Source organism: Globicephala melas, chromosome 19, assembly GCF_963455315.2.
Source record: "Globicephala melas chromosome 19, mGloMel1.2, whole genome shotgun sequence".
In the NCBI taxonomy this organism is placed as follows: domain Eukaryota; kingdom Metazoa; phylum Chordata; class Mammalia; order Artiodactyla; family Delphinidae; genus Globicephala; species Globicephala melas.
This window is the reverse complement of record NC_083332.1, coordinates 11761470-11788044: the sequence shown is the minus strand read 5'-3', so window position 1 is coordinate 11788044 and position 26575 is coordinate 11761470. Positions and strand designations below refer to the sequence as shown.

The following is a 26575-nucleotide window of genomic DNA, read 5'->3' as shown; positions in this document are numbered from 1 at the left end:
TGTACAAAGCATATGCATTATACCAGTATTTGTATTGATAAATAAATGAAATTTTAAATGTTCATCATTAACAGACTTATTCTGTGATCATTTCACCATGTATACAAATATCGAATCATTATATTGTACACGTGAAACTAATATAATGTTACATGTCAATTATACCTCAGTTTAAAAACTCATCAAAAGCAAATTGGGCACTTCTGCAGTTGACAAAAATAATTAGATCATTATGTATTCATTGGAAAGATATCCACAATACATTAAGTGAAATAAAGGTGCAGAGACCCCCCTATTTTAAACCCATCACAAAAATAAAATTCAGTGAATTAAAGATCTAAATATGAAAGACAAGGGAATGTAGGAGAATATATTCATGACCTTGGGGTAGGAAAGGATATCTCAAACAAGATACAAAAAATATGTCATAAAGAAAAAGATTAATAAATCTGACTTCATTGAAATTAAGAATTTTGATCATCAAAAGAATAAAATGGGGAATTTCCTGGTGGTCCAGTGGTTAGGACTCAGCGCTCTTACTGCCAAGGGCCCGGGTTTGCTCCCTGGTCAGGGAACTAAAATCCCACAAGCTGCGTGGCACAGACAAAACAAAACAAAACCAAGGGGCTTCCCTGGTGGCGCAGTGGTTGAGAGTCCGCCTGCCGATGCAGGCGACACGTGTTCGTGCCCCGGTCCGGGAGGATCCCACATGCCGCGGAGCGGCTGGGCCTGTGAGCCATGGCCGCTGAGCCTGCGCGCCCGGAGCCTGTGCTCCGCAACGGGAGGGACCCCAGCAGTGAGAGGCCCGCGTACCGCAAAAAAAAAAAAAAAAAAAAAAAACCAAAAGGAAGAATAAAACGACAGTCTACAGAGTAGGAGTAATGTCTGCAACATATATGATCAACAAAGGATTACTATTCAGACTATATAAGGAATTCCTGTAGATCAATGGCAGGCAACACAACAAATACGAAAAAGACTTGAATAGGCACTTCAGAGACAAGAAATCCAAGTAGCTAATAAACATGTGAAATGGCACTCAACCCTTCTAGTAACTGGAAAAATATGAATTAAACCCAAACAGAGATCATTATATATCATCAGACTGGCAACAATTTTAATGTCTGACAATACCAAGTATTGGCAGAGAGTAGAACAGAGAAACTCTCATCTCCTGCTAATGGGAGTTTAATTGCTAAATCACTTTGAAAAAGTGCTGGTGGTTATTTACTAAAGTTTAAGCTTTGTGACCAAGCAATTCCACTCTTAGACGTATCCTCAAAAAGAATGCTTGCTTATGTACAGTGGGAGACATGAACAAGGATTTCATAGCGGCGGTGTTCATAACTACCCCAAACTGAAAACTGGTCCCTGAATAAATAAATAGTACTATATTCAAATATTATATATCTATGAGAATGAACAATAAAAAACCATAAATGAATATTACAAACATAATGTTGAATAAAAGAAATAAAACCAAAATAGTTATTGCCTGATTTCATATACATAAGGTTCAAATAAAGGCAAAATTAAACTATTTAGGAATTTATACGTAGGTGGTAAAACTATAAAGAAAAAAAGTAAATGCTTACTGTAAAAGTCGGGATTACCAATGTGAGGGGGAGAGAGGTTAGTAATCAGAAAAGGAGGAGGGTTGTTGGCAATATTCTATTTCTAGGCCTGGGTAGTAGTTTCGTGAATATCTTCTTTGTAACTATTTATTGAACTGCACACATAAGTTTTATGGACTTCTATACATGTATAATATCGTGCAACAGGGACTTCCCTGGTGGTCCAGTGGCTAAGACTCCACGCTCCCAATGCAGGGGGCCTGGGTTCAATTCCTGGTCAGGGAACTAAATCCCACACACTGAAACTGAGATCTCGCATGTGTCAACGAAGATCCTGCATACCACAGTTAAGACTCGGCACAGCCAAATAAATAAATTAATTAAAAATATATATATATATATATTGTGCAATAGGGGCTTCCCTGGTGGCACAGTGGTTAAGAATCCGCCTGCCAATGCAGGGGACATGGGTTCAAGCCCTGGGAGAATCCCACATGCCTCAAAGCAATTAAGCCCGTGCGCCACAACTACTGAGCCTGCGCTCTAGAGCCCATGCTCCGCAACAAGAGAAGCCACTGCAATGAGAAGCCCACACACCGCAACAAAGAGTAGCCCCCGCTCGCCGCAACTAGAGCAAGCCCGCGCAGCAACAAGACCCAAAGCAGAAAAAAAAATAAATTTAATTAATTAATTAATTAATTAATTTAAAAAAGAGTAGCCCCCACTCGCCGCAACTAGGGAAAGCCCACGCGCAGCAATGCAGACCCAATGCAGCCCCAAAATAAATAAATAAATAAAATATTGTGCAATAGTAAAAGATTTGTTAAAGGTACAGGGCAAAACAATATGTATAGTATAAGCTCATTTTTTTAAAAGTAAACTATTATGTTTACATACAAAAAGATATGGAGAACAAACTATTATGTAAAAAATAAATAAGTTTTATTTTAATTTTTCCACTAGATGAGTCTTACTTTTAACATTTTAGAAGCGCTCATAAAAATTAAATTTAAAAAATGCATTAACAGTCGTCTCCCCCTTTTGTTTTCAACCTAGGACACTAAAGACACCACAAGAAGCCAACCAAGCCCTCCAGAGCCTGCCAGCCATTTCTCAGCTGGCAAGCCTTGCTCTGCCCTTACAGGAGCTCTGAGAGCCCACCCTCCCGATGAAACATTCTCAGTCAACAAGGCAGTGAGCGCACCTTAAGATGCTCTTCTCCCACCTCACGCTCCCCATCCCTGTCTCTACTCCCTAAACCATTCTAGTGTTCTCAAAAAAAAAGCATTATCACCAAAATTATTGCTCCCTCTAATGCCTTCTCCTGACAGTCTTTTCCTGTGCCCTCTCCCTACCCAGGCTTAAGCTCACTTACCTGAACGAAACCAGGAAATCCAGGTTTCCTAGCTGGCACCACCTGACCTTAAATACAACCAGGCAAGTAATAAACATAAGTCAATTAATATATTTAAATCTAATAGAGCAAAATCATTTTGTTTCAAAGGGGTCCGGAAATTCACGTTCAATCCAGTCGACCCATTTTACCCTGTAAATTCCAAACTTAATCCAGATTCTACACACACCTCTCCCCAACACCACCCTCAGTCTTTCTCCACTGCCCAACCTGTTATTCCTTTACTCATGCAACAAACCCTTCTGAGCTAAGAGCTAGGTGGGGCAAAGAAAGAAGTTAAAGCAATGAATCAGACATTGTCTTAGTAAAGATAATATAGATTTTTTAAAAACCTGGCACAATTTCCTAGCAGGTAAAATGCTTCCAGTATTTATGATTATCATCATCATCATCATCATCATCATCATCATCAATGGTCATCCGACTCTGTAACTTTCGAATCTACTACAGAATATATATATGCAGAAGCAGAGTTGAAAGCTAGAGACATGGTGTGGTCCTGAAAAGGGCTTCAAGTGAAAAAATGAGAGGGTGTCTTTTTTTTAACATGGGAGTAAAACGATCAGAACGATAATATAAGGGAATAAAATGGCAACCATTTGAAAGAATGAATAAAGAGGAAAACATTAAAACAGTGTAGATCCTGGGAATCCCCCAGCGGTCCAGTAGTTAGGACTCAGCACTCTCACTGCTGTGGCCCCAGATTCAATCCCTGGTTGGGGAACTAAGATCCCGCAAACCACAGCAGCCAAAAAAAAAAAAAAAATGTGTAGCTCCTGCCTCCCCCCTCTGACCATTTCCTCAAACATCAGAAGGGGAGAAAGGAAAAGAAACACCAAGCCAGAATCTGGCTTCTGTCATCCAGGTTGAACAGAGGACTAAGTTGGGATGCTGGCCTTATGAGAAGCAGCATTTTAACTGAGTGGTGAGTTGGGTGGGGTTCTATTTATGACACAACAGGGCAAGCCCCTCCCCTCTGATAGGAGAGTGTGCTGGGCACACAGCCTCCTCCTGTTCCCAATCCTCCTCTCAAAGCAGGAGGAACAGAGCACATCACTCGGCACAGGAGTAGGGGGCCACCTGCCAACTGCCTTAAAAAAGGAAGAGCAGGGATGCCAGGATGAAGGAGTGGAACCCAAAGGGAGGAGCCATCATGAGCAATCAGTGAGGGATCTGTGACAAAGGAGGCCTGTGAGGGCCGAGAAGGATGAAGCCTGGGAGATCAACAGCTCCCTTCAGGGAAATAACAACAATGGAGCCAGGCTCTAAGTTAGTTTCTAGGCCTGACTGGGAACCTGAGCCACACCAGACACCTATCACCCAGTCAGAGTCTGGGCCAGAAAAGACACCCACAGCTCAGCCAGTATCTAAGGCTCAGCAGGGACCCGATACCCAACAGAAGCGCACTGCACAGCAAAGACCCCTTGCCCACCATGGAGCTGAATCCCAGCAGGAACCTCGAGCACAGCAAAAATCTGCTTTGCAGCAGGAATGTCTTGCCCCACAGGAGCCTGCACCACAGCAGTCACTTCCCATCCAAAGGCTGCCCTTCAGGAAACAGGAAGCTGCCTCACAGCACAGACCTGGGCCGGGAAAAGATTCTAGAACTCAACAGGAGCTGGTATTGAGAGAGGGAGCTGGAGCCCAGGTAGGACCTGGACCCCAAAATGGACCACCTGCCCAGACAGAACTGAGGTCCCAAGAGAGACGGCGACAGTCAGACCCCAAGCCCAGCACACAGCTCCAGCCCAGGGAGCCAAATCCCAACAAGGATCTTTGGGCCAGTGGAGATTTCTACCAAAACCAAACCAACCGTCATACAGAGACCCACTGCAGAGCAGAAGACATTTCCTGAACGGGTAGTAGATTCTGGTGCAGATTCGGATTTAGGGTTTACGTTAGAGACCAACTCGCCAGCCAAGAGGGGTGGAACAGTGGCCCAGGGAATGAAGCTGGTCTTCAAGGGGAAACCTGGTTATGAAGTGATGTCGGGATTTGGTGGGACGTCATTACCCAGTAAGAAAACCAGCAGCCAGAACCCCAAACACTACCGGAACCCAGGTAAGTTGAGCTTGGAGGAAGGGGGCCTCCCAGGGATGGTCATTCATTTGCTCAGGAAGAACTTAGGCCTGCCAGAATGTCAGGTGAGCTCAGGTGACCCCGCAACAGTCCTGCAGACACAGATCAACAGCCCCATTTGACGGAGGAGGAAGCTGAGCCCTAGAGAAGAGAGGGATCCTGCAGGAGGCTGGGCAGTTAGGGGCTGGCCAAGCCAGGACCCCCAGCGAGCCTCTGACTCCCTCCCCTGCTCCAGGCTGCCTCCCCGCGGGGATCTGGGGGAAATCAAACAGAAACTAAAAAGGCCCTGGGCGAGGGGCCCGTATTCATCCCTTGGGCCCCCAACTCTGAGCACCGCTCTGGGGCGGGCACCAAGTGGGCCACCGCGGCACCCTGCTGAACGTGGACCCTTACCTTCGGCGAGTGTCCACGCAGGCCAGGCCGAAAACCGGGCAGGAGCGACCCTTGAGCTCTCTGGGTTGTCCAGTGGGCAGGAGGACACTTGTCCCCAGCGAGTCCCAGTCCCGCCGGGCCCATGGCCTCGTGGATTGTGATCTCAGGAAGGGGGCGCCTGGGAGAGGCGCTGGGGCTCCGCCCAAGTCCCAGGCAAGGTCGGCGCTGACGGGAGGGAGAGCTGGGGGAGCGGTGTGGGCGGGTCGTGGGCACAAGACTCCACTGGCGGCAGCATCCCTGCGCCTCCTCCGAAGCCGGCCATGGTGCCCCCGGGGAGCAGGCTCGGGCCCTGAGCTCCTTCTCTGCGCTCAGAAGCCCTGCCCTGCACAAGGTGGGGCGCAAGTTCTCTCCGGGGAACGTGGGGAGACTCGGTGAGATAGCCAGAGGGGGGGAAACAAGGCGGCCGCACTCCGGAAGCGGAGGGCGCTGTGAGGACGGTTAGTCCGAAGGCTGGTAATGGGGGTCTCAGCCCAGAGGCCTGTGTCCCCCGGAAGGGCTGGGCCGCCTCTCTCAGGACTGAGGAGAAGAGGGTCATCCGGGTCTCTCAGTGCCACGGCTGCTCGTGTGCTTTGGGAGGGCGGGGAGGAGGGGCGGGATGGTGCTTCTGGTGCTAAACAGCGGCCTCCCTGGGCCTCCCGAACCCAGTCTCAAGGGACGCCTTCACCACAGCGCCGCCACAGCCAAAGCCGCCTCTCCGGGACCCTCACAAAGACAGCTGAGTGTGTGCGCACGCGCGAGCCTCGAGCCTCCTCTGTTTCCCGCCTTTTCTCAGGTTCGCGCAGCTCCCGCCGCCGCCTCTCCTCCCTGCGGGCGAGTGCACGGCTTGGAGCTAGTGCGCAGGCGCCGAGCACCCTACAGCCCCTCCCTTCCATTCTCGCGGGGAGGGACAGGGCAGAGAGGAGAACCCCAAGAAACGGAGCAATAGGAGAACTAGGAGACTGAGGGCAGGGGGAAAGGCGGGGCTTCCTCCTCCAAAGGCTCCCTGGCAGAGCCACGCCTCCTGCACTGCAGCCCGGCCTCGGCTTTGAATTGCCCGAGGACCTGGCCCGCTCCCCGACCCAAGGCGGAAGATAAGTGGCACCCGGCTCACCTCTCGGCGGGCCGACCCGGTGCGTTCTAGACGATCCCTGCGTGGGAAGGTGAGTGGGAAGACAAGGATGACAGCCAACACGTGACAACATCGGGGCTTCCTTGCTGGGGTGACCCCCGTGGGACTCCCCACTAGTTCTGACCCAATACGCTTTTAGCCGCCTCCAAGGCTGCATTTTTGTTGGTCGCGGGCCCTTTAAGCCTGCGGCGGGGGGCGGGACCCGACTGTGGAGGGCGGCCCTCCTTGCTCAGAGGGCGGGACCCAGAGAGAAGCAAGTCCGAGATTGGGTGGTGTGGGGGCCCGACGGTGGTACGTAGCGAGGATTGGTCCTCGGGGCGGTGACTGGCGGGTGGAATTGGCCCAGGCGGGTGGAATTGGCCCAGGCTGGTAGAATTGGCCCCGGGGCCCGGGCCGCGGAAAACTGATGGAGTCGGCCAGGGAAGTGAGGTTCCCTGTGGCCGCTGGGGCTCCGGGCTCGAACAAGGTTCAAGAGCGGTCGAAAAGTCAAAGGCGCGGGCGGTGGCGAAAAGGCAAAGCCAAAGGTGAGTGGGAGGAGGCCGGCGGGAGCCGGAAGGAACTTTAGACATCCTGTGGGAAACTGGGGACCGAGTGGACTGACCTCCTGCCACAAGAAGTGGGGGGGGGGCCCGTGGACTGGCTCATTGCTGCCCTGCGGGGCGGGGGTGCGGGGATAATCCACTGTGAGAAGCGGGTGATGTGAGAGGGAAATATCACCTCCAGCATAAAAACTCTCCGACGCCCCAGTACCATCTTGGGAGTAGAGTCCAGAATGTTAGTGTCCCGAACCAGGGTTCCTGCTCTAGCTCCGTACACGCTGTGTGACCGTGGCAGTTCTTGCCTTGTGATTTCAACGTGGGAGATGGTTCAAACGCCGATTTTCAGGTCTCTGACCCTCTTGAGACGGTAATGGAGAAGAGATTTAGAAGCTGTGGTCCAAAGAGGAAGTTTAGGGGTGAGTCGGGTAGGAGGAAGGGGTGCCCTATAGTGGGGAATGCCTGGAGGAGGGGTGCAGTACAGCTCCAAACAGCCCTGTCCCACCATCCTTCATTCAGTCCACTCATCCATTTGTTGTCAGTCCACCTGCTTCAGCCTGGCTGCCCTAGGAATTTAGGTCCTACTCCTAGGACTAAGGAGCCCTGGGTTCGCTTTGGACAGACTAAATTTCACTTGGGAGAAGGAAGTGCTGTCACCTGGGTTCCCTCGGGGGTCACATTATTTACAGATCTCAGCGGGCTGGAGAAACACTGACAGACCAACAGAGATGCTACAAGCCTCAGGCAGAGGCACACATGAAGTCCTTGCTGGATTAGGAGTATGTGTCAATCCCAGTGAGGACCTATGGGAATTTCCTGAGCAGGAAAGAAACTGACATAGCCGCCGGGCCCAGAGACCCCCAGACTCATCATCCTCCCTGCCATAGACATCATCATTAGCCAAGCATAGAACTGGAGTTGGCTCCAGATGCACACAGGAAGGCTCAGACAGGCTCAGAGCTCAGACTGTCTTTACCCTGAGAGCAAGGGAGGAGGTGTTGAAGGGTTGGGAGTGTGTGACCAGATTTAAGTTTTAGAAAAATCCTCTGGCTGCTGTGTGGAAAAGACATGGAGGGGGCAAAAACAGAGACACAGAAAGAGTTGTTACAGTCCTCTAGAGAAGGGGGCTAGTGGAGGTGAGAGAAGGGCCAGGTTCCAGTGCTTTCTAGGGGAGGCAGGGGGAACAGGACTTCATGATGGATTGGATGGGACTGGGAGGTGGCCATGCTGATGCCCTGGGTTCGAACTGGAGCAAATAGGAAGAGATGGGTACCACACACACACACACACACAAAAGATATACGTCCATACACATACAAACACATGGCCACACAATCTCACAGGCCAAGAGAAATAGAGACACAGAAACCCTCACAGGCTGAGCAACACAGATAGGCCATGACACATGCATACAAATGTGCTTGCAGACATACTGAGAAAAGAAAACACACAGGCTAAGAAAAAATGTGGACACACTCACCCACAAACACAGACCGGGACCAACGCTAGGCATGACAGGAACCTACATATGTATGTACCTCCATGGGAACCTCAAAGACATACTCACACCTGCCCACCCAGAAAGCACAGAGCTGAGACATGACAGAAGGAGCAACACGGATACACACAGAAACACAGCAGAGAAGCTGTGGCATCCTTGCTGGCTCGGTGACCCTGGGCAGTATGTCACCTCTCCGCATCTCAGTTTTCTCATCTGCCGAAATGGGTCATGATGGTTCCTACCTCACGGGTTGTGGAAAGGATGAAACAAGTTACCTCGCCTAAAGCACAGGAAGAGAGCAGTGCCTGGCACACAGCTGTCTTAGAGCAGTGTCTGCTCTTCCATGCAGACACAGTCAGGGATCGAGCCACAGTCACTTACCCCTCGCCTGCATCTGCCCCCAGGCCTCTCCCCCTTCAGAAGGCCTTGCCCCTCCCAGGCCTCATACCTGGCCCTTCCTTGATCTTCCCCCCACTTACTTCCCTACCACCCTTTTCTCTTCCTGCTCAGTCCCCAGGGATCAAAATCCAGGCCGGGTCCAGTTGTCCTGTGACCATTTAGGGCAAAAGGCTAGTGCCCAGGCAGCAGGACCCTCACCCTTCCCTCTGCCCCAGTCCTCACCCAAGGCCCTGATGGCCTGCCCCTGCCCCAGTGCTCTCTGCCTCAGATTCTTGGCAAACCTCTATCAAACTCAGCATCCCACCCTCCCTGTTCCATCCGGCCCAGCCCCCAGGGAGCCGCCTGGAACAAGGCAAAGGGCAGCGCCTGGGATCCAGCCTCTTCCTCACTGCTTTGTGCAGGTTACTTCTTCTGTCCAGGTCTCCTGTGCCCTCATGTTCGATAAGGAGCCCTACCCCACAGACAGGAAGTAAATGACAGCTGCTTTATAAAATGGGAAACCGCAGCCATGCAATAAATACCACGCTAGCCCTGTGCCGGGCATGCGCAAGGGCTGGGGGTACGGCAGTGAACAAAACAAAGTCCCTGCCCACAGGGAGCCTGTAATCTATTGTCAGACACAGAAAGCAAACAGCACAAGCAGTAAATTGTACAGTATGTTAGATGGAAAACTGACCCGATACACATCTCAGTGAGGCTGAGTGAGAACCACAAAGCAAACCACGAGCAGAAATGCCGCCGTGGGGTCCTGCTTACCAAGATCATTTCCGGCCCTCAGCAGGCAGGATGGCCAAGCGCAGTTTCCGGATGAGGAGACCAAGCTCATCTAGGATCACCTGGCCAGTGGCTTAGGCCAGTGTTCTGTTGTCACAGCCACCAAGCTCAGAGCTGCCTCCAGAGGCCTCTGTCTGTCCATCCGTTTGTGCGTCCTGGGGAGGGGTGGGCCCGTCCCAAACTCCCATCCAGGCCCTCCTGCCCCCACTCTTACTCTTCCCTTTCCTTCTTCAAATATTTGCTGAGCACCTGCTACATGCTAGGCCCCATGATGGCCCCTGGGGCCATCCCATGCCCCCATGGGCACGATATCCCAGGCAGAGTGACAGGGGAGGAGTCACCTACAGCCAAGCACATGACACCGAGGCCTCTCATTTGCACAGGCCTCTTCCAAGGGCCTGTACCTAATATCATACTTGTGGTTTTCTATTCTTTTTCCTAAAGAGCCCCACCTCCACTTGTAAAAGTGTCAGAGCTCCATGAAGCCTGGTTTTGCCCCTGGGGGACACAAACAACACACATGGAAACAAATAAATGGAAAACTGCAAATATATAAAATTCTAGGAAGAACAACTTAAAGATGATGGCAGAAAGCAGTGGTAGGGGGTGCATCTTAGATGGGGGGAGCCCTCCTGGAGGAGGTGAGAAGCTGAGTCCTGAGGGTGAGAAAGAGCTGGCCAGGCAAGGAGCACGTGGCATAACGGAGGTGAAGTGCGTCTGAGCTTCAGTTTCCCGTGTGTGAGGTGGGAATGACAGTCACAGCAGGATGGGCCGGAAGGGTTAGTGGCAGGTACAGGGTGCCCAGTGTGGGAACACCACACAGCAGGACCTGCGGCTTGGGCCCCCTGGCTGAGCTTGGCACTGCCCTTAATCGGCTGTTGTCCTCCTGGGAGGGACAGGCAAGGCTGGCTGCCCTCTCTCTGCCCACCAGCTGGGGCCAGCTGGGCCACGGCCAGTCTGGGGGCAGGAGCTGCGATCAATCATGGTGCTTCTGCTCCCTGAATCCACCCTGGGGAGAAGGAGGGCAGCCAGGCTGGGTGAGAGGGCAGACTTTGTTCAGGACCAGGGTGAGACTTCTGGGTCTAAGGGAGGAGGGGACAGGGGACCTGCACGCCTCAGTTTCTAACTGTTGAGGGGACTAGGGGTCTGGACTCCTGGGACTGAGGGAGGAGGGTCTTGGTGGCCCAAATTCCAGGGTTCAAAGGCAGAGGAGGCTGGGCAATGACTGGGAGTTGGGCCCCAGGCTCTGTTTACAGCACTGGGTTCTCACTGTCCTTTCTGGGTGGGAGGTGGAGCTGGTGGCCACACCCTGGGCAGGCTGGGCCCCTCCCCGGGATTATCATCCCAGGCTGCAACTGGCACAAGCCGCAGTCAGCAGCAGTCCCAGCCCTGGGGAGCTCTGAAGAGGCCTGGGAGGGGTGAGTTCACTGCCAGCTGACAGACAGGAGTGGCCGCTGCCAAACCCCAGGGCCTAGAGGCGAAAAGAGACACCTTTTTCTGGGGGATCGGGGGACCCTCGACTTGGGAGTCAGGCAAGGTGCTGGATGGGCTTCAGGAGGGAAGAGTATCTGAAGCAGAGGGCAGCATCCCCACCGAGGGGCGCAAGAACAGCTTGTCCAGGACCTGGGTGACAGGACGGGGATGCCGACGGGAAGATTAACCGGGGACCCTGAAGTGTGGGGAGTCAGGCCTAGTCCAGGGAAAGTTTTTGAGAGCCAGAGCTAGAGGCCCAGTCTCCAGAGCCCTGGGATGGAGACCAGCAAAAGTAACGGCTCTGGCCCCAGAGGTTTGGGTCTGACTTCTGCTCTGCCGCTTTCAAGGAAACTTTCATCTCCTTACTTAATACCTCTGAGCCTCAAGTTTCCTCTCTTGTAAGACGGAAATGCTCCTAATAACAGTTGAAACATGAACCGAGGCGGTCTGGGCCTCAGAGGGTTAGTGAGAACCTAAAGGAGCAAACAGAGAAAGCTGTTAGCACAGAGTCTGACTCAGAGTGAGTTCAAGGTTAATGGCAGGGATGAATGCCATCCTAGGCAGGGAGCAGGGCTGGCCCGTGCAAGCTAAGCCAGGCCTGAAGGCCAGGGACCCAGCTGGGGAAGGAGTGGAACCAAGGTTTGGGGACCCCCAGAGAAGACTGGAGGGGATTCCACAGCCAGACTGGAGGGACCAGGAGGGGGCAGGAGTGACCCCTCAGTTGTACGTAAGGCTAGAAATATGAACTCCTGGGTTCAGGAAGAGAATTGGGCTTGGGTCCAGGGTCCTGGGACACCACCAGGTGGGTGGGAATCGGTGGGTTGAGGGCTGAACTCTCCCAAATATTGCAGAAGGCAAGGGCCTGTGGGCGACCCCTGGGACCTGAGAAGGAGGTAGGATGGGGGCTTGAACTCCTGGTCCTGAGAGAGGGGACCAACGGGGGGTCCAGACTGCTCAGAACCTAGAGGGAGTCCTGGGTCCCGGGAGAGTAAATGGAGACAGATGCCTGAACTTGGGTCCCTAGAAGGGAGAAAGGGTTACATAGACTCCTGGGCTGTAGGACAGATGCTGGAGCTAAGGAATCAATCAGTGTCCCAAATAAGAGAGGACAGGGACTCCTGGCCCCTGAAGAAGAGGGTTCTGGGGCCTGGACTCCAGCATCTTAGGAAGGTTGGGACTGAGGGATCAAACTTGCCTCTTGAGCAGGGAGAGAGTGGGTACCTGGCCTCATGGGTCCCAAGGAAGGAAGGAACTGGAGCCCTAGACTCCATCCTTCGGTCTGAAGGAGGGGCTGTGGTCTGACGTGAGTCTGTGGGAGGAGGGGGTAGAGCCTGGACTCCTGGATGCCAGGCTCCAGCTGGTCCAGCCCTGCCTTAACGTGCCTCCCGACCTGCCCGCAGCCTCACGGCTCTCGCACAGAATGGACCTGCACACAGTGACACAGTCGCTGGTGACCCTGGCAGAGGACAACATGGCCTTCTTCTCCAGCCAGGGCCCTGGGGAGACAGCACGGCGGCTGTCAAGCGTCTTTGCAGGTGTTCGGGAACAGGCACTGGGGCTGGAGCCAACCTTGGGCCGCCTGCTGAGCGTGGCACACCTCTTTGACCTGGATGCAGAGACGCCGGCCAACGGGTACCGCAGCCTGGTGCACACAGCCCGCTGCTGCCTGGTGCACCTGCTGCACAAATCCCGCTACGTGGCCTCCAACCGCCGCAGCATCTTCTTCCGTACCAGCCACAACCTGGCCGAACTCGAGGCCTACCTGACCGCTCTCACCCAGCTCCGTGCTCTGGCCTACTACGCTCAGCACCTGCTGGCCACCAACCAGCCCGGGAAGCTCTTCTTCGAGGGTGATGAGAGGGTCATTGCCGACTTCCTGCATGAGTACATCACTCTGCACAAGGGCTGCTTCTATGGCCGCTGCCTGGGCTTCCAGGTGAGCCCCCTGCCCTGCCCCTCTGGGCCCATGGTGAAGGCACATGGTGGGCCCCAACCAGGCTCAGAAGCATAGTAGAGGAACCACAGTGGTCTGTGTTACTGGATTCAGCAAACAGCAGATGCAGGAAGGGGAAGCTGTCTGGGGCTCAGACAGCACTGCACGAAGGGTCTCAAACTTGTGGCCCTTTGGCCGAATCTACCGTGGAGGAAATCTTTAACTTGCATGGCCTCTTGCACCAGGATCTCCACTGCTCCCTATCGTCCTACACTCAGGAGATTCATTCACTCTTTTACGTGACCTGTCTGGCCCCTGAATTCATTGGAGACCCTCTAGGAGAGTAGCCAGTACTGTTCTCAAGGCCAGTTTGTAAGAGCACGTCCCACTTAGTCATCCCCACCGGAGGCCTGGCAGGCAGGGAGGAAGGGTACCAGCCCCATTTTACAGAGGTTCAAGGGGAGGGGCCCCAAGCTTCTCAACTGGACCCAGGTCAGCCTGGGCATATCGACTCACCTAAGGCACAGTAGAATCCAGATGTTGAGGTTTCAGGGAGAGCCAGGGAGCATATCCAAGTTGGTGACAGTGAGGAAGACCTGGCTGTGGCCCCTCTCCTCCCTGAACCAGGGCCCTGACCCCCAGCTGCAGGCCTTCTCCTATACTCTGCCCACCCCAAACCACCCTCAGGGAGACACAGCTCATCTCAGAACTGACAGGGAAGCAGCCCTGAGGCCTTTGGACTCACAGGAAGAGTATTTTGGGGACTCAGAATTGGGAAGCACTTGGGGCACCAGGCTCAGAGCCAAGGCCCAACTTGCCCCCATCTGGGGTCAGTGCTGTGTCCACAGTCCCCAGCCACATCTGGGAACCCCAACAGGAGTATCTGGAGCTGTGTAACCCTGTACCCCTTCAGACCCTCTCTGGGCCTCCCCCACCCTCAGTGTAGCTGAGCTTGGCAGTCTCTCAGCCTCTTCCCACCGTACCCCACCTTTCTCTGCTTCCATGCGGAGCAGCCCGTCCTCACCAATCCAGCCTGGGCGTTCCTGGGAACTTCCCCTCTCCTAAGCTGAACCCACAAATATTGATCGGCCCAGCTGGGCCAGCCTGCTCCTCCCTGTGTCCCGGCTGTCCCCTCGAAGCTCGGGAGTGAGAACCCAGGGTCACCTGAGCCCGGCTGTGCTCTCTGGCCCACTGGGCCCCCGGCCAGGGGCAGGGCCATGCCTGACAGCTACTCTCTGAGGGCCCAGCTGTGCCATGTTGCAGGACAGCCTCCCCCTGTAAGATGCCAGCCCCAGGGGGCAGAGGCCCTCTCTGTCTAGGTCTCGTTCAGCCCCTGTTCCAGCCCAGTGCCTAGCACACAGTAGGACCCAGGCCAGTATTTGCTGAAGGAACAGAAGAACCCTGCTGGCCCCTTGCCCAGCCTCCTGTGGCTTTCTTCTTCTCTCTATTGTCTTTTCTTAGCTGCCTGGCTCCTCTCAGATGCTGGGTCTCCCCATTTGACTCTTTCTGCCTCAGGATCTCGGGCCCTGTCTCTGACCTTTCCCATTTCTGTCTCCCTGCTGCCCCTTAACTGGTCCCCACTGCCTGCGTCACCTCATCTCTGTCCTCTCTGAGTTTCAGGGATCCCTGCATCATCCTTCTCCCAGCTCACCACCCTCTATGGCTCCATCCACATCTAGAACAAATCCAAATCCTCAGGCCCCACGTGAGCCCCCTCTGCTTCTCTGATCTCAGCCCCTGCGCCTCTCCCCTGGCTCACTCTGCTCCCGCCACACCCATCATCACACCAAGCACAGGGCCACCTCAAACCCTTTGCACGTGTCCTGCCCCCTGCAGGGAACAGCCTTCCCTCGCTTCATTCCCATCCCTCCTCAAGTCCCCTCCTGGAGACCCGTATGAGGAGTCAGACCCCTAATCATCACTCTGTCCCCTCCACCTACCGTCTTTTCAAACATCGATCGTTACTTCACATTATATGGCATGCCTTTATTTGAGTATTGTCTGTCTTTTCGACAACATCAGCTCCATGAAGGTGCCTAGAGCAGTGCCTGGCACGCAGCCAGAGCTCACTAAATGTTTGCTGAATGACCACATCTACCCCCCATGTCTCTGCCCCACCCCACTCCTGCCCGCCCCTGGTCCCTGACTTGGAGGCATGTCTCCACAGTTCACGCCCGCCATCCGGCCATTCCTGCAGACCATCTCCATCGGGCTGGTGTCCTTCGGGGAGCACTACAAACGCAACGAGACGGGCCTGAGTGAGTCCCTGCAGGGACCTGCCTGCAGCCTCCCCTCCACTCCTGTCCTTCCTCCGCACCGCTGCCCCAGCGAGGCTGCCAGGGGCTCCCTGACACCCCTCCTGACCCCCAGGTGTGACAGCCAGCTCCCTCTTCACCGGTGGCCGCTTTGCCATCGACCCAGAGCTGCGTGGGGCCGAGTTTGAGCGGATCGTACAGAACCTGGACGTGCACTTCTGGAAAACCTTCTGGAATATCACAGAGATCCAGGTGCTATCGGTGAGCATGGGGCACGGTGAGGGCCCCAACCTGGTGCATGATGGGAAAACTGAGGCCCAGAGACACTCCCGGGCCTCTGCAGTGTTCCAGGTCCAGGGATAGCACGGGAGGAAAAAGACTGGGGGTCGGAGGGGAGGTGTGAGGGGAACCCCTGCCAGCAGCCCCTCCCAGCGCCCCTTCTGTTCCCTCCCACCAGTCTCTAGCAAACATGACATCAGCTACCGTGAGGGTAAGCCGCCTGCTCAGCCTGCCACCCATCACCTTTGAAATGCCGCTGACTGCTGACCCCAAGGTCATGGTCACCATCTCACCCCCACTGGCCCACACAGGCCCCGGGCCTGTCCTCGTCAGGCTCATCTCCTATGACCTGCGTGAAGGACAGGTAGGGTCCCTGCCTCAGCCAGGACAGGTACAGAGCTGAGGAGCATGGAAGCACCTTCCCCAAATGTCCTCCCACCTCTCACTGCCCACACTGCTCCGACTCCTGTCTCTGAGCACACACCCTCGGTGGGGTGAGGCCCAGGAAGACCACACCGGCCTGACCCACTTCCTCGTTCCTCACCCCCAGGACAGTGAGGAGCTCAGCAGCCTGGGGAGGTCCGAGGGCCCCAGAAGCCTGGAGCTGCGGTCCCGCCCCCAGCAGGCACCCCGTTCAAGGTGCCTGGTAGTGCACATCCATGGCGGCGGCTTCGTGGCCCAGACCTCCAAATCCCATGAGCCTTACCTCAAGAGCTGGGCCCAGGAGCTGGGCGCCCCCATCCTCTCCATCGACTACTCCCTGGCCCCCGAGGCCCCCTTCCCCCGGGCGCTGGAGGAGTGCTTCTACGCCTACTGCTGGGCCGTCAAGCACTGTGCCCTCCTTGGTGAGCCTGAGCCCCTCACTGCCACCAGCTCCCCGAGCCCGCCCCAGCCTCCTGCAGGGGGAACGATCCATTAGTTGCTCAGGCCTCAGTCTTGCATGCCCCGCCTCCCCTTCCATCTCCTGCCACCCGGCCCTCTGCCGCCTGTTCACCTCGCCTGTCCCCCGCCCACTCCCCCAGCTCTGCCCCAGTGCTCCCACCTTCCGTCTCAACCACTTCCTCCTTCTGCCTCCTACTTCCGCCCACTCTAGCCCTGACACTCTGTCCCCCACCTCCCCACGGCCTCCTCCTGTTTGTCTACCCACTGCTGTCCTGTGCTGGCAGCCACCTGGCCTCACTCCAGCCCATTCTCCCAGCTCCTCCGACCTCCCACTCCCCACAGCTTGGGAAGCACGGGATGAGGCCGTGCCTCAGGGCACAGGGCCCGTGGCCCTTGTGTGCAGTCAGCCTGAACCCTGGCTTCCATCTGCTGGCCTCGATGCCCCTCCCTCCTGAAACGTGCCCTTGGTCTCCCTTTTCCACCACCTCCCTCCTTGCTTCTGACCTCCAGCCTCCCAAGCTTCCCAGAGCTTCCTGATCTCCAGGCCTCTCCATGTCCCAAGGCTGCCTTATCCTCTGACCACTATCCCCCAAATGGGTCCAAATCCCTGCCGTAGTTTACCAGTGTCTAAAATTGCAATTGGCTAGACCCTGGGGTTGGGCCCCCGACACCCGACCTCTGAGAGTCCAGTGCTCCTGGCCCAGAGCTCCAGTTCCTCCCTGCCAGGCTTGACCAAGCCCCCTCCAAACCAGGCTCAACAGGTGAGCGGATATGCCTCGCAGGAGACAGCGCAGGCGGGAATCTCTGCTTCACCGTGTCCCTTCGGGCAGCGGCCTATGGGGTGCGGGTGCCAGATGGCATCATGGCAGCCTACCCGGCCACAATGCTGCAGGCTACCGCCTCTCCTTCCCGCCTTCTGAGCCTCATGGACCCCCTGCTGCCCCTCAGCATGCTCTCCAAGTGTGTCAATGCCTATGCTGGTTAGTCCCACACCCACTCGACTGGGGCCCTGCGGGTGCTTGGATACCTGGGTCCTTTGGGGTCAGAGACTAGAGCCCTGTCTCGTTGAGTGTGAAGGAGAGGGAATCTGAGACTCCTTGTTCCTGCTGAAGCCATCAGATATTCTGGGTCCCTGGGGGCACAGATGCCTGAGGTTCTGGGTGTTCAGACTGGGCCCAGAAAGAGAAGAGACCAACTCAGCCCCCCATGTACGCTCCCAGGTGGGGAGACCGAGGACCACTGTGACTCGGACCAGAAGGCGCTGGGCATGGTGGGGCTGGTGCAGCGGGACACAGCCCTGCTCTTCCGAGACCTCCGCCTGGGTGCCTCCTCGTGGCTCAACTCCTTTCTGGAGCTGAGCGGGCAGAAGTCCCACCCGAACTCGGTGCCCATAGCAGGTGAGTGACGCCCTTTCCTCACACACCCATCCAGCGTGGCCAGGAGGGACAGCCTGGCACACCAGAAGTCCTGGGGAAGGCAAGAGGCTGTGCCCTGGGCCCTCAGGGAAGCAGCAATCGCCTTCCTGGCTCTGCCCCATATCTGTGCCAAGTCCCTACCACAAAGCCTTGATTGTCCACGACAGCCCACATCCTACAAATTCCAGGACTCTGGTCCCCCGGGTCAACTCAGAATCCCAGGAACTGTAAGATTTAGCTTTCTAAACAGCCTCTCTCAGAAAGGCACCCTGGGGAATGACTCAGAAGACCTGCTGAGTGTCCTGATTTTCAGTCCCAAGAACCCCACCCAAATCCCTTGGGCCCTCGGTGGGAGTCCAGACCTCCTAGATTCTTTCCAGACTTTTAACAGAAGTGCTTGGGGATATACCCCCTCCAGGGGCTGGCCCTGGCATGGGGAGATCAGAAGATTGGACAGACCTCAGGAAGTGGAGGAGATTCCCAGCCCTGGGTGGGTAGGAGGACCCTCAGGCAGCCAAAAATCACTTCCATCCAGGGATCCATTTTTCCCCACCATTTCCTGGATTTTAAAGCACAACCAATTCAAATCACTTTCAATAGTATTTTCTGGGTAATAGAAATTGCATGTTCAAAAGTAGATACATTAAAAAAAAAAAAAAGATACAATTCCCACAGAATTCCCTGGTGGTCCAGTGGTTAGGACTCTGCACTTTCACAGCCGAGGGCGCAGGTTCAATCCCTGGTTGGGGAAGTAGGATCCCGCAAGCCACGGCCAAAAAAAAAGTAGATACAGTTCCTGTTATTCAGAAAAACATTCCAATTGAATGTGCTTTATTTTAAATTCAGTTTTTAATACTAGGATATTCCAATGGTTGCAAGTAAATATACCCAAAAACAATTGAAAGAGATTTTGAATTTTAGGCACATGGACCATTGGGCATAGGCGGTTTCCTTGTAGGAGAAAAGTGACAAGAGCAAACCCTAGAGGCGCACACGCCAGTCTAGCTCCCTACTGTACCAGGTACTGGCTGGTTGCTGGCTGACGTGGGCAGGTCACGGTATCTGTGAGCCTTACTTTGCTCCTCTGTGAAATGGGTACAAGAAGAATACCTGCCTCATAAGGTTGTTGTAAGGACTGCATACACCTATTTGTGCCAAGCACCCAGCACAATACCTGGCACACAGTAGGTGCTCCTTGAAGATGCTGGTCCTCTGGTGCCCTGTGACTCTAGTCAACAGTTCTGTTCAGTGACCCTCTGGGGCACAGGGCACCTATGCAGTTATTCTCATATCGTCTTGCGTTTTGCCTTTATGGATTTATAAAAGCAAGTGGAAAAAAAAACTGAAAAATGTAAGGTCCTGGCCCTAGTGGTAAGCAGCATGAGTCTGATAAAATCAGTGGCGCTGAGGCCAAGGTGGCTATACCAGGCAGGCCTGAAGCGCACCTTTAGCATCATTTGGGCACTTGCTTGTCTGGTCATTCAAAAGGAATAGATGGGGAATTCCCTGGGGATCCAGTGGTTAAGACTCCACACTCCCCATGCAGGGGGCATGGGTTTGATCCCTGGTCTGGGAACTAAGATCCCGCATGCCACCCAGCGTGGCCGAAAAACAAAAACGAAACAAAGGGAAGAGATGAAGTGAAGAACACGAAGGAACTTGGGGGAGCATATCTACGTGGCTAAAGATGTGGGATCTCTGGGAACCTGGTATGTCCTCAAGATTCTTTTTAGCTCCCTATGAACAGGGCCTCTTTTCAAGCCACATGGGCCTGCTCACTACTCCACTTTGAGCCATTCATACCCTCTGTCTCAAGTGACAATACAAAGTTGACTGGGCCTCGTGCTGGGGCCAGGGAGGCAGCTGGAACAGGGCACCTGGTAATAAAACATAAATATTGATATATTATGACCTCCCAGGGGTAGCACTACCTAATCCCAAATCTTATTATCCCACTGAGTTCTCACCACCTCCTATGAGGTAAGGGCTATTTTTATCCCCTTTGTACAGAGAAGGAAACAGGTTCCCAGAAGTAAACACCCCTCTATTAGCACACAGCTCCACCTCCAAGACCTGTGACTCCTTCCACCTCCCCCTTGGAGTTGCAGCCTGGGGCACCCTGGAGTTCCCCGCCCATCCCCAGGGAAGGAGTCTGGGGGAACACTCTAGGCCTCCACAGCCCTAGGGTGCAACTCCTCCACCGGCCACTGCTCTGCCCACGATCTTCCCGGCCAGCCAACCATACACACAGCCAACAGAGCCAGGATTATCTGTGTCCCTGGCTGGCCCCCTAACCCTGCTCCTCTCGCAGAGCCAATGCGGTGCAGTGTGTCTGAAACAGCACTGGCCCAGCCTGAGAGCCCAAAGGGAACGGACTCCCTCAAGGGCCTGACGCTGCATGACCTGAGCCTAAGGGGCAGCTCTGAGACACCGGACACCCCGGAGCTGTCACTGTCAGCGGAGGCACGTGGCCACTCCACACCCTCAGCCGTCAACTTCTTACTTCGGCCTGAGGATGCATCTGAAGAATCTGAGGCCGGGGATGAGCTGAGCACCAAGGATAGAGTGTATGCTGCCTTCCCTGAGGGTTTCCACCCCAGGCGCTCCAGCCACGATGTCAAACGGGTGACCCTCTACTCGTCGCCCATCCTCAAGAATCCCTTCATGTCACCGCTGCTGGCACCTGACAGCATGCTGCAGACCCTGCCACCTGTGCACATCGTGGTGAGTGCCAGACAGGGAAGGTGGAGCTGGCAAGGAGCGGGGAGGGCGGGGCACTGGTGCACCTGGGGAAGGGAGCCCCCAGGGAAGGCAGAGGGCGGGGAATGGAGGAAGCCTGCCTAAGCCTGACTGAAGAGGAGGGAAGGCCCGGAAACGGGCAGACTAAGGGAGTCTTGTTGAGTACCTGGGGCAGGCGCTGGGCTTGGAGATTCAGGGAAGGGGCAAAGAGAGGGTGGGTCTCTGGGGGAAGGGAGAAGCTAGGCAGAGGCCAGTTAAACTCATTCTCCGACTCTCCGCCCCCTCCCCATGTCTCCTGCCTCTCCCCACCCACATGGCCACGTATTTCCCCGCGTTCATCTACCCTGCCCCTGTGCCCCACCCCCGCCGTCCCGCAGGCGTGCGCGCTGGACCCCATTCTGGATGACTCAGTCATGTTCGCGCGGCGGCTACGCAGCCTGAGCCAGCCCGTGACGCTGCGCGTGGTGGAGGACCTGCCGCACGGCTTCCTGAGCCTGGCGGCGCTGTGCCAGGAGACGCGGCAGGCCGCGGCGCTGTGTGTGGAGCGCATCCGCCTCGTCCTCAATCCGCCGGCCCCGCTGGTCTGAGCCGTGGGACGGAGCCAGGCCACGCGGGGAGAGGGGGGCTGCCGGGGGCTACACTAAAGGCCTCTCGTACCCATCTGCTCAGGGCTCCGCAGTGAATGCGCCTCGGAAAGGGCGGCGGGGACCCCTGCCACGCCTCCCGGCCCATCCGGCCCCTCCCTCGGGCCGGGCGGAAGGGGGCGGGCTGTGCCTTAAATCGAGGGTGCGGCAAGGGGGGGGCGGGGCGAGGGCCCCCGAAAGCTAACACCCTGGCCTGCGGGAGGGGGACGCCCAGAAAGCATCTCCGAGACAGCTGGACCTGCACTCCACCACTGCCTTCTGCTGCCGCGACCTCCGCAGGGGCGGAGCCTGACCCTACTTTGCAGGACGGTTTGCTTTGTTTGCTTTTTGTAAATAAAAGTATTTAATTAGTTTGCCCTCACGCAAATAGAGTGGGTGGGGGGTCGCCCACCAGGGGGCAGCATCGGAAACCGAGACACTTGGCACCGGAGAGCAGAAGGCTGGGGGCCCAAGGTCTGGGTCCTGAGGAAGGAGGGGTCTCCGGGCCTGGATTCTCTAGTGAGGAAGGACAGGACCGCTCCCTACTAACACAGACCCACCTCCCCCTCAGACCTAATTCAGGTACAGTGCCACAGGACTCTGGCTTCTCAGCTGCTCCTCTCTACAGACCCAACCCCAGCATACACCAGGAAAAGAAAACCCGAACTCCGTAGAGAACCGGGGCAAAGCTAACAGGAAACCAGAAACAAACTGGTCACCCAAAATACTGGAACCCAAGCTCTGCCCAGCTGTGACAGTCACTCAGTCCCTCACCCTTTGTAGGCCCTAGGTTTGGAGCAGAGATTTCCATCCAGGGTCAGCCTTCAAGAAATTTCCAACCCTGGACTCAGGGAGGGTGTGGGAAGAGACCCAGACACAGGCTGTCACAGTCCCCGCAGGCTCCATCTGTGGTAGTCAGGTAGTCCTTCACAGAGGAGGTGATCCAAGGATGAGCAAAAGTTTGCTAAGAAGAAGAAACACGTAACGTCGTGGGAGCCAACAGGCAGTGGTCAAGGCTTCTGCCTGGCCAGAAGTTCAGGTGCAAAGTGGGGAGTGGTCAGCAGCAGATCGTGAAGGGCCTGGAGTGCAATTTGGACTATAAATGAAGGGCACTGGGAGCCACAGAAGGGCTTTGAGCAGGGGAGGAACAGGATCAGCGCAGGCACTGAAAGAGCCTAGTGCGAAACTGGGGAACGGACTGAAAAGGGCAAGACTAGAGCCCTGAAAGCAAAAGAGGAGGCTGGGGGCAGGGAAGACAAGCCCTGAGCTGGAGCAGAGGCCATGAAGGTAGGGAGTAGAAGTAGGGGCAGAGCAGATCCCAGAGCCATAACTGAGGTTGGGTAAGTGGGACTTACTGAGGGTGGAGCAGAGGTTATAGGAAGGCAAGGGGATGGAGGGGACACTCAGGTCTGGACAGGGGAGCAGGTGGACAGTGAGACTCTTTACTGGGAGGAGACTCAGGTGTGTGAGAGGTGGGTGAGGTACTGAGGGTTTTGCACACAGATCAAAAGGTCTTCATGGGGCTTCCCTGGTGGCGCAGTGGTTGAGAGTCCGCCTGCCGATGCAGGGGACACGGGTTCGTGCCCCGGTCCGGGAGGATCCCACGTGCCGCGGAGCGGCTGGGCCCGTGAGCCATGGCTGCTGAGCCTGCGCGTCTGGAGCCTGTGCTCCGTGTCGGGAGAGGCCACAGCAGTGAGAGGCCCGCGTACCGCAAAAAAAAAAAAAAAAAAAAAAAGTCTTCATGAACACAAACAGGCTCAGGGACATAGAGAAGAGACTTATGGTTGCCAAGGGGGAAGAGATTGGGGTGGGATGGAGTGGGAGGTTGGGGTTAGCAGATGTAATCTATTACAATATGGAATGGATAAACAAGGTCCTACTATATAGCACAGAGAACTATGTTCAGTATCCTATGATAAACCGTAATGGAGACAACCCAGGGGTACATCAAGGAGGCAGGAGGAGTCAGGAGAGGGAGGTTCCCTCCTCTGAAACATTTCCTGACCCACTAAACCCAAAAAAGACTTTCTTGGACTCCCCTGCCTCTGCCCTCCCCTGCATATCAATATGTGGGTCTGTCCTCCCATCTGACCAGGCCTCCTTGAGGACACAACCCAGGCCTGATTCATCTTGGTTACCACCATGGCCCAGCACGAGGCTTAGCACATTGGAAGCCTCAGGAAATGTTTAAGTAATGGGTGGCTGAGTGTGTGAATGAACGGGTGCGCGTGAGTGGCTACGCGAGGAAATCAATGAGTGAGGTACTTAATGAGGGCAGGAAGGACTGAACGCATGCGTGAGCAGGACGGGTAGGGGCAGACGAGAATCAAGTTTAGGGTGGGAGGAAGGGAATGGATGGATGGATTTCTTAGATTGTGCATCCAGCTCCCCGCTCCGCCTCAAGCCTCACCCAGGCTCACCGTTTCCCGTCCGAGCTACGTCCAGAACCCCAATACTGGGTGTGCTGTGAAGGGTATACCAGGACAGCCTCGCAGAACGTGTCCACTCAAGAGCCGCTCCAGCGTCTAAGAAGCAGACCCCAACACCAACCGGCGAAGGCCCGGCCTCCTGACACGCCGACAGGACGGGCGGGGAGACTAGTCTATCGCTGTCGGACTTGAGCTGCGGGCCTCGCCTACTAGGGAACTCGCCCTGCCCTGAGTGGCCCAGGGAGTTAGGAGGCGGAGTGTCTATTGGCTGGAAGATAGTGACTGACGTCGTGGGTAGCTTATCACAGCTCGACTGCCGAGGAGTGCTCGCGTGTCAGACACGCCTCTAGAAAGACAGAAATGGGAGGTAGCTGAGGGCGTGGGCGACTGCAGAAGGACAAGGAACGAGGTTTCTGGCTGCACGAAGCTGGGCTGTTCGACGGACTGATCCTGTCCTGAGGGAGGATGAGAGAGTCCGGATTCCTTGGTCCTGAGGGAGGAGAAACGGAGGAGCCTAGACTTCTGAGTCTGAGGGAGGAAGAGGCTGAGCGTCCGGATTCCTGCATCTTGAGGGAGGGAGGAGCTGGGAACCTGAAGGGTCATGCTGTAGGGACGGGGATTCCTGGATCCCAAGAGTCACTGGCCTGACCAAGGAAGACAGATTTGGGGTTCGGGATTTTATGTGGCTCTGTGTTGTACTGGAGCCAGGCCTTGTCCCCAGGCCAGAATTCTGGGTCCTGAGGTGGGGCTTGGAGTAGAGATGAAGAGGAAAAGGCTTAGGGGAAGCTCTGGCCTCGATAATGCTCTTTCCTCATCCCTGAAAGGGAACCCAGGGGCGGGTGCTGTGTGCAGAAGGAACCCAGAGCAGGAGGAGACTTGAGACTCATGTGGAAACAAAGAGAAAAGCATACATACCAAATGAGAGATTAAAATGCTGAAAACAATAAAAATAATAGGGGCTTCCCCAGTGGCACAGTGGTTAAGAATCCGCCTGCCAATGCAGGGGGCATGGGTTCGAGCCCTGGTCTGGGAAGACCCCACATGCCTCGGAGCAACTAAGCCAGTGCACCACAACTACTGAGCCAGTGCTCTAGAGCCCGCGAGCCACAACTACTGAGCCCGCGTGCCTAGAGCCCGTGCTTCGCAACAAGAGAAGCCACTGCAATGAGAAGCCCGGGCACCACAACAAAGAGTAGCCTGGGGCAGCCAAAGTTTTCTAGGTGGGTCTCTAGGTCTCTCTACTTTCCCCCAGGCCTTGAACCGATGCCTGCCAGAGGTCCTGGCACATCGCAGGGGCTCAGCAAATGCTTATGGAATGGACGGACAAACATCCACATCTCTCTGTGCAGCTCTTCCTCTGTCCCCATGTGTCCTCACAACACCTGCTTGGTGTGATCTTGCATTTACACCCACACAAGCAGAGAATCCACACACGGCATGTGCAATTACCTACAAAGACACACATAGGCACACAATCGTGGAATCACTCGCACTGACAACACACAGAAATATCCCATTCCTCATGCAAAACAGACACCCCAGTTATGCAGTTATATGCCCAGCCATAGAGAGGCCATTCATCTAATCCCTACTAGGTCCATGAGCAAAGACTTGGTTTTATTCACTATTGTATCTCCAGCAACTAGAACATCATCATCACCCCCATAAACAGAAAAATGTTTCCTATGGTCCAGGTGCAATTCTTTACATGGATTAACTCGTTTAATCCTCTCAGCAACTCTATTCCCAGCAACCCATCTTGTAGATGGAAAAATTGAAGTCCACAGAAGTTTAGTGGTTTGCCCAGGGTTTCATAGCCATTCAGAGGCCATCAAGATTTGAAGTAAGTTTTTCTGGCTCTGGAGTCCAGCATACAAAGCAACCACTCAAAAACTAATTCCTGCCTTAATCTAGTCAGAATTAGGGAATTTTCACAACTGAGACCACACCCAAACACAGATGCACAGTAGGGAGAATCACAGGAGGGCAATACAGACGCGCACATAGAAAAGACGTCCTCACGTGTCACACCCCAGGACACAGGAACACGCAAAGAGAGGCACATCATGACAAACCCCACACAGATGCACAGCACCTAGAGAAGCACACACGAAAGAGATAGATATGTCTCCATACAACACACCCAAACCCAGACACGGTGACGCATCCAGAGCTCTGAGTCCCTACTCTTCCGCTCCCAGCCCCGTTGGGCTGGCCCTGGAGGACGCAGCAGGCTTACAATGGGAAGGGGGCCCCTTCACTTGCCTGCTCAGCCAGACCGGTTCCGCCAGTGCCATAGATGGCAACACCCGCCTTGTGAAACCCACGTTGGGCAACTGTATCCTGACCTGGCCTGGACACCTGAATTCTGGGGAGAAAGAGGCTGGAGGCCTGGACTCCTGGGTTCTGAGGGAGTAGGGGCTGGGTACCTCATTCATGGATTCTAGGGGAGGAGAGGAGTGGGAGTGGGACCTGGACTCTGAGGAGGGATTCCTGGGTTCTGGGAAAAGACCCAGGGACTTGGATTCCCCTCTTTGAAGGTAAGTTTCCAGATTGAGCAAATAAAAATACTGGACACCAAGTTAAAATGGAATTTCAGACAAACAGCAAATACTTTTTAAGTATAAGTATGTTCCGTACAATACTTGGGACATACTTATACTAAAAAAGTATTTGCTGTTTATCTGAAATTCTAATTGAACTGGACATCCTGCATTTTTTAATTTTTAT

General features: G+C 54.8%; 1 protein-coding gene across 5 annotated transcripts; it reads left to right on the top strand.

The window, feature by feature from the left end:
- Positions 1-6378: 6378 nt before the first annotated feature.
- On the top strand, positions 6379-21792 carry LIPE (lipase E, hormone sensitive type). Of its 5 annotated transcripts, none has more exons than XM_030874140.2 (10): positions 6379-6638; positions 12691-13226; positions 15391-15481; positions 15594-15739; positions 15936-16121; positions 16308-16602; positions 17392-17619; positions 17860-18036; positions 20366-20778; positions 21171-21792. In XM_030874140.2, exons 2-10 carry the CDS (start codon positions 12711-12713, stop codon positions 21378-21380), a joined length of 2262 nt encoding a protein of 753 aa, XP_030730000.2. In that variant the 5' UTR covers positions 6379-6638; positions 12691-12710; the 3' UTR covers positions 21381-21792. The 5 variants fall into 5 exon arrangements, with proteins under 5 accessions (XP_030730000.2, XP_030729998.2, XP_030729999.2 ...); XM_030874138.3 differs by lacking the exon at positions 6379-6638 and adding an exon at positions 6652-7131; XM_030874139.3 differs by lacking the exon at positions 6379-6638 and adding an exon at positions 7245-7562.
- Positions 21793-26575: the final 4783 nt, after the last annotated feature.

What these genes read in the sequence shown, in the direction of transcription:
- LIPE (XM_030874138.3), top strand. Translation starts at nt 7,014, where the DNA reads ATGGAGTCGGCCAGGGAAGTGAGGTTCCCTGTGGCCGCTGGGGCTCCG. An exon ending in ATGACCTGCGTGAAGGACAG is followed by an intron (nt 16,122 to 16,307) that starts GTAGGGTCCCTG and finishes CCTCACCCCCAG; the next exon opens with GACAGTGAGGAGCTCAGCAG. An exon ending in GTGTGTCAATGCCTATGCTG is followed by an intron (nt 17,620 to 17,859) that starts GTTAGTCCCACA and finishes GTACGCTCCCAG; the next exon opens with GTGGGGAGACCGAGGACCAC.